This window comes from Ostreococcus tauri (assembly GCF_000214015.3).
Source record: "Ostreococcus tauri WGS project CAID00000000 data, contig chromosome 01, whole genome shotgun sequence".
In the NCBI taxonomy this organism is placed as follows: domain Eukaryota; kingdom Viridiplantae; phylum Chlorophyta; class Mamiellophyceae; order Mamiellales; family Bathycoccaceae; genus Ostreococcus; species Ostreococcus tauri.
In genome coordinates this window covers 594,581-601,087 of record NC_014426.2, presented here as the reverse complement: position 1 = coordinate 601,087, position 6,507 = coordinate 594,581, and the positions used below count along the sequence as shown (strand labels likewise).

The window sequence follows — 6,507 nt, the reverse complement described above, 5'->3', positions numbered from 1 at the left end:
GCACGTCGCGATGCGCGCGGCGATGAAAGACGGCGCGCGCGGCGCGTCGATGACCCCGCGCGGGATCGCCGCGCCGGTCCTCGGGGGCTGGTCCGCCGCGAGCGAAGGGTGCGTCGATGCGACGACCGCGCGCGCGCGCGCGCGATGCGGAAGGATGGAGGGTATATTCCCGCGTGGATTTTTGCGATTTTCTTGCGCGGAGACGGCGGCGCGTAGGAGAGAAAGGACGAACCCTGGAATGCGATCGGGACCGGGGCGAGCTCGATCGAAAGAATTTCGTGTGCGGTACATTGACTGACGATCGATGCGGGTTGTTTGACACGCGCGTAGGGTTCCGGCGAACGTGCGAACGATCTCGCTCCAAGCGGTGAAGATTCGAATGCGCTCGGTCGGGAACATCCAAAAGATCACCAAGGCGATGAAGATGGTCGCCGCGTCGAGGCTGAAGGGGGCGCAGACGAAGTGCGAAAAGTCGCGCGCGATGGTGAACCCGTTCGTTCGACTGCTTGGTGATACCCCGGGGGCGGAGACGGAGCAGACGTTGGTCGTTCCGGTATCCTCCGATAAGGGTTTGTGCGGTGGCATTAACACGGCGGTGGTGAAATACTCGCAAGTTTTGAACGCGATGACGCCGGGGGTGACGTATAACGTCATTGGCGACAAGGCTCGCGCGCAGTTGACGAGAATGATGCCGCAACAAATCAACAATGTCATCGTTGATACAACCAAGCAACCGCTCACATTTGCGACCGCATCTGCGATTGCGGACCAGGTCGTGGCGCGAAATGCGCCGAAGACGCACATCGTCTACAACCGCTTTGCGTCTGCGATTTCCTTCAAGCCCTCCGTCGCGACGCTCATGTCGAACGAGGAGCTCGAAAAGGCGGCGGAAGAGGGTGTCAACGAGTTCGACTCCTACGAGATTGAAGGTCCGGATCGTTCCGAATTCTTGCTCGATCTCTCTGAGTTCAAGGCTGGCGTGATGATGTACAACGCCATGTTGGAGAACAACACGTCGGAACTCGGTTCGAGAATGCAATCGATGGAGAATTCGAGTAAAAACGCGAGCGAGATGCTCGCCAAACTTACGTTGCTTTACAACCGTACTCGCCAAGCCGCGATTACGACGGAGCTCATCGAAATTATCTCTGGTGCCTCCTCCTTGGAATCCAAGGAGTAAGCGGCTGGGGAAGCTCGGTAGTAACAGGGCGGGTGTAGACGTAGTTCTTTTCAAATGTAACCAATAGCAAATCAATCAACGACCATGTCTTTCGTTATTTCATAAAAATTGTGTCGTATTTCACTATTTCCTGTATCGAGAAGTCAACTTTGTCTTGCGTGAAATCTCGCCTCTCAATCGTACAAATCGTCATCGTCGCCTCCAGCCGCGGCCGGGGCAGCGTTGCTCGTTCCGTTGGCCTGGCCAGTCGGGAATTGGAAATCTCCCCCGAAGCCGCGGGCTTGATGAAGCGTTTGGCTAAAGGTTTGATACTTGCGGATGTCGGCATCGGTGACAGACCTTCGAGCGTGCTTCATAGCCTCCTCGAAGTGAGCCTTCGTGATTTCAGGCACAGGATCGTCGGCCGTTTCATCCGTCATCGCATCCGGGTTCATCGCTGCGGCGCGTTCAGCCTCGATATCGCGAGCAATACTCTCACGGATGGCGTACTTGCACGCGCGCTGGCAGATTTCCGTGATGTCAGCGCCAGAGAATCCATTTGTAAACTTTGCCAAAACGTTAAGATCGACGTCAGCCGCGATCGGGGACTTGCGCAAGTTGGCCTTGAAGATACTCAAACGAGACGGTTCGTCCGGAAGAGGGATGTACACGAGTTGGTCAAGGCGACCCGGGCGCATCAAAGCGGTATCAATGATGTCCGGTCGGTTTGTCGCGCCGATGATGAAGACAGTCTTCTTCGAGCCCATGCCGTCCATTTCCGTAAGCAACTGGTTTAACACGCGATCAGCGGCCCCACCGGCGTCGCCTTGATTACCGCCACGCTGCGTGGCAATGGAATCGAGCTCATCGAAGAAGAGAACGCACGGTGCGCTTTGACGAGCCTTGTCAAAAATCTCACGCACATTAGCCTCGGATTCACCGAACCACATCGTCAACAGCTCTGGACCCTTAATACTGATGAAGTTGGCTTGGCACTCGTTGGCGATCGCTTTCGCGAGAAGTGTCTTACCGCAACCCGGCGGACCGTAGAAGAGAACACCCTTGGAAGGAGCCATGCCGAACTTCTCGAATTTCTCTGGGTGTTCAACAGGGTACTGCACAGTCTCTTGAAGCTCCTGCTTAACGGTCTCGAGACCGCCGATGTCGTCCCAAGACACGTTCGGCACTTCCACGACAGTCTCACGGAGCGCAGACGGGTTGGAAGTGGTCAAGGCCGTCGCGAAATGCTCGTTTGTGATGGCCATGGAGTCCAAAACGGCAGCGTCAATTTCCTCGTCTTCCAAGTCAATCAGATCCATCTTTTCACGAATGCACTGAAGCGCAGCCTCGGTAGAGAGCGCGGCGAGATCAGCGCCGACGTAACCGTGCGTTTCTTTGGAGATCTTTTCCAAGTCGACGGCTTCATCGAGCTTCATGTTCTTCGTGTGAATGCGCAACACCTCGAGGCGACCCACTTCATCTGGAACGCCAATGTCGATTTCACGATCGAAGCGACCGAAACGACGAAGAGCGGGATCGATGGAGTTTGGTCTGTTCGTGGCACCCATGACGATGATGTGCGAGCGCGACTTCATGCCGTCCATCAGAGTCAAAAGCTGGGATACGATGCGGCGCTCAACTTCGCCATTCGTCTTCTCACGCTTCGGAGCGATGGAGTCAATCTCGTCGATGAAAATGATCGCCGGCGCGTTCTTTTCCGCCTCTTCGAAGGCCTTACGCAAGTTAGATTCGGACTCACCTGCAAGCTTGGACATGATCTCGGGGCCGTTGATGAGAAAGAAGAAGGCACCGGTTTCGTTTGCCACCGCGCGAGCAATCAAAGTCTTCCCGCTTCCCGGAGGACCGTAAAGAAGAATACCCTTGGGAGGCTTGACCCCAATCGTCTTAAATAACGTCGGGTGTCTGAGCGGTAACTCAACGAGCTCGCGAATTTGGGCCATTTGCTTGCGCACGCCACCAACGTCGTCGTAACCGACGTCGTCGAGGCGTTCCTCGTCCTCGCGGTTGATTGGCTCACCTTCGCAGAAGATCTCTGTGTCCGGAGCAACGATGCAGTATTCCGCCGGGTCGGTTTCGACGACCTTGAACTCAACCGCGCGCATACCACCGCGAGCGAGGAAGGTGTCGCCCTTTCTCAACGGACGGTACGCCTCAAGAAAGTATGGCTTCAGGTACACGTCGAACAAGTTCCCTGAGACGCCCTCTATGGAATCACTGAACGGAAGCACGTGCACGCGCTTACCATATTTCACGTCCGTGCACTGCGTCCCGTCGACGATGCATCTCGGTCAGTCAAAAGTTCAGTCGCGCGCGTTTGCGTCAGATCGCGCGAGCGAATCTAGATTTCAAGAATCTCCCCGTTCCCTCGCCTCTCACGCACCTGATGCACGCTCACGACGTCCCCCAGTCGAACTCTCAAGTTCTTTCGCACAACCTTATTCATCCGAATCTTTCCCTCGTCGCACGTCTCGTCCGCCAGGACGATGCACACCGAGTCCTTTCGCTTTTTGCCCTTGAGCAAAACCGTGTCCCCTCGGAACAACTGCAGCTCCTCCATCTTTTGCAAGTTTAACGCGACGACGGAGTTATCATCGTTGATCGCCTCGTCTACGTCATCGCCGTCCACCGTCAGTCGTCGCGCTCGAACGAATCGCCCGGGGGAGTCGAAGACACGCATCAGATCTCGAGCTCATCGACGTCGACCGAGACGACATTGCGATCGCGACGCGCTCGCACGCACCGACGACGAGCCTGTTCGGGGCCTTTTTGCGCTCCAAGATGGCGGTGGAGAAATCCGATGGCTTGGTTTCGCGCTTCACGGCGACGTCGGCGTCGGCGTCGGCCATGACGAGCGAGTTTGTGCGGACGAGCGGGCGATCGAGCAACTGTAGAAGGGTCGAGATGGTTGGTCGCGGGGCGCGGAGGACGGCGGGCACGAGGGGATCGCAGAGGGCGTCACGCGGGCGAGTCGTCGTAAAGGACGGTGCATTATAAAAGAATGTATTGAAGACGGTCGAAGACGATCGGTGAGGGATCATCTCCCGGCGAGGGCGCGCCAGACGCGACCCTCGTCGCGCTTGGCGAGCGACACGCACACCTCGTCGGCGCCCATGGTCCAGGTGGATTCGTCGGGTCGGCAGGCGTTGTGGAGATCGTCGACGTCGCAAATGATCTCATCGTTTACCTTGACGATGAATCGTGAGGAGGAAAACTGGACGCGGACGGCTTTGGCGATCGTGCCTGGGGGGACGTCGACGTCCACGTCGACCTCGTCCTCGGTTTGGGACCAGCGGTAGTTGTCGCCGGCGCCGCGCGGCATGCCGTTCCCGCCGCTCGCGACCGCGTCATCACCCGACATATTGATTTTTTCCATGCCGCCGTTCTTGTTCATCGCGTCCTCGAGCTCCTTGAGTCCTTTGCTGTATTCGACGTTCTCCATCGTCGCCGCCCGCATCCACGTGGCGCTTGAGTCCAAATCCTTCAACTGAAAGTCAACGCTTCGCATCGGCTCCGGTTTCGTTTGCACTCGACCGATGAACATGTCGCCATAAAAGTTCACCCCATCGAAACCGCACTCTCGCGACAGCCCCTCCGCGCGCCTGTTCGGGGGTAAACCTTTCAACATGCCGACCTCGTCGAGGTACAGGTAGACTCCGCACCATCCGTTCGTCTCACTCGGTCTCACCAACGCGAACGTCTCCGTGGACCCTCCCTCGGTCTCTCGCACGATAGCCTCCTTGGAGATCCCCGCACCGCGCTCACCGAGCGACCGCACGGCCTCCGCCCGCGCTTTATCCGCGTCGACCTCTCCGCCGCCCGCGAAGCGTCGTCGCAACGCGTCCGGAAGCGCGTCCCCCGCCTGCGTCTCCCCGATCGTCAACGTCTCCTCCACGAACGCCTCGGCGTCATCGCACGGTATTCGTACGTACGTCACCGTCCGCGTCGCCTGTTCGCGCTCGACGCCGGCGCCGTTCGAGAGCGATTTCTCGCGCTCGCCTCGCGCGCGCGCGCGATCCTCCGGCGTCTCGATCTCCACCCCGCGCGCGCGTAACCACGCCACGCGCGCGTCTTCGTCGACGACGTCCTCGTCGTCGCGCGTCTCCGTCATCGCGCGAGGTCGTCGCGCGCTCGCCGGCGTGCGTCGACGCGTGCGGACGTCGCGCGACGCGGTGTCGGCACTCGTCCACGCGCGTCCGACGACGCATGTCGTTCGCGTGCGCGTCGCTCGCGCGCCGCGTCGACGCGAGAACGTCCGCGAACGCGCGCGTGGCGCTCCGCGCGCGTCGTGGCGCGCGAAGCGCGGGACGTACGCCCTCGAATCGGCCGCAAAAGACGCGTCTGCGGCTGAAAGCGAGCGACGATGACGTTCCAAAGATGCGCGCGGGCGAGCTGAAGCGCGTGTTGGTGGACGCCGTGCGTGTTCGACGACGCGCGATCGCGACGGCGCGATGGTGTGTTCTTCGCGCGCGCGATGACTGACCGCGAGCGCGTCGTTGGACGACGTAGGGGGTGGATGTGAGCGATTGTTTTGAGCGCGCCGACCTGGAGGCGAAGTACGTCGCGTGGATCGAGCGCGGCGGCGAGAGGGATTCGACGAAAACGACGTCGAGCGCGAGCGTGGAAGACGATGCGAGCGAAACAGACGGTGCGAAGCCGTTTGAGAGAGCGCGTAAGTGGTTCGACGAGCAGGTGGAAACGGCGCGGAAGAGTCTGAGCGCGGACGCGTTGTGGGCGAGCGCGAGGGAAACGGCGAACCGGCTGAATGCGAAGTACGGCGCCGGGGATAAGGCGAAGTCGGTGTTGGACGACGCGCGACGGATGGTGAAGAATGCGGATACAAAAATCGGTGCGACGAAGTGGTTCAAGAAGAACGTGCCCAAGGTGATGGATAAGTACGCAGAGGTGCGCGCGACGCCCGTGGGCAAGTTTGCAAACTTTATGTTTTACATCTGGCTTTTCACGAGTGGGGTCTTTTGGAATTTGTTCTATTTTGGGCTCATCGCGACCTTCTTGGTGAATCTGCTATATCCCTCGCTGATCACGGACCAGTTGGAGAACATGCAGAGAAGGGCGCAGGAGCGCGTGAACGCCATGGGCGGCATGGGGGGCACCGGGTACGACCCGCGCATGAGTGGCATGGGTGGTATGGGCTACGATCCGCGCACCAGGGGCATGGGTGGTATGGGCGGTAGCCCTGGGGGCGCCAGCGGCGGGAGGAAGTCGTACGGCGGCGGGAGTACCGGTGACACCATCGACGTGGACGCTAAGGTGTCGGATCGCGATTAATCAGAATGAAGAAATGAAAAATACAGATTAATGCCGCATGA

At 59.2% G+C, this 6,507-nt stretch overlaps 4 protein-coding genes across 4 annotated transcripts; 2 read left to right on the top strand and 2 right to left on the bottom strand.

The window, feature by feature from the left end:
• Positions 1-10: 10 nt before the first annotated feature.
• Positions 11-1,180, top strand: OT_ostta01g03770 (ATPase, F1 complex, gamma subunit conserved site; the record flags this gene model as incomplete). The annotated part of the gene is made up of 2 exons (XM_022985378.1): positions 11-108; positions 331-1,180. The coding sequence occupies 2 exons, from the start codon at positions 11-13 to the stop codon at positions 1,178-1,180; spliced, it is 948 nt and encodes a 315-aa protein (XP_022838263.1).
• Positions 1,181-1,353: 173 nt separating this feature from the next.
• Positions 1,354-4,026, bottom strand: OT_ostta01g03760 (ATPase, AAA-type, CDC48; the record flags this gene model as incomplete). The annotated part of the gene is made up of 3 exons (XM_022985377.1): positions 1,354-3,441; positions 3,561-3,787; positions 3,921-4,026. The coding sequence occupies 3 exons, from the start codon at positions 4,024-4,026 to the stop codon at positions 1,354-1,356; spliced, it is 2,421 nt and encodes an 806-aa protein (XP_022838262.1).
• A 188-nt stretch (positions 4,027-4,214) lies between these two features.
• Positions 4,215-5,288, bottom strand: OT_ostta01g03750 (HSP20-like chaperone; the record flags this gene model as incomplete). Its single annotated transcript, XM_003074380.1, has 1 exon — positions 4,215-5,288. One exon carries the CDS (start codon positions 5,286-5,288, stop codon positions 4,215-4,217), a length of 1,074 nt encoding a protein of 357 aa, XP_003074427.1.
• Positions 5,289-5,554: 266 nt separating this feature from the next.
• On the top strand, positions 5,555-6,466 carry OT_ostta01g03740 (unnamed product; the record flags this gene model as incomplete). Its single annotated transcript, XM_003074379.1, has 2 exons — positions 5,555-5,593; positions 5,687-6,466. 2 exons carry the CDS (start codon positions 5,555-5,557, stop codon positions 6,464-6,466), a joined length of 819 nt encoding a protein of 272 aa, XP_003074426.1.
• Positions 6,467-6,507: the final 41 nt, after the last annotated feature.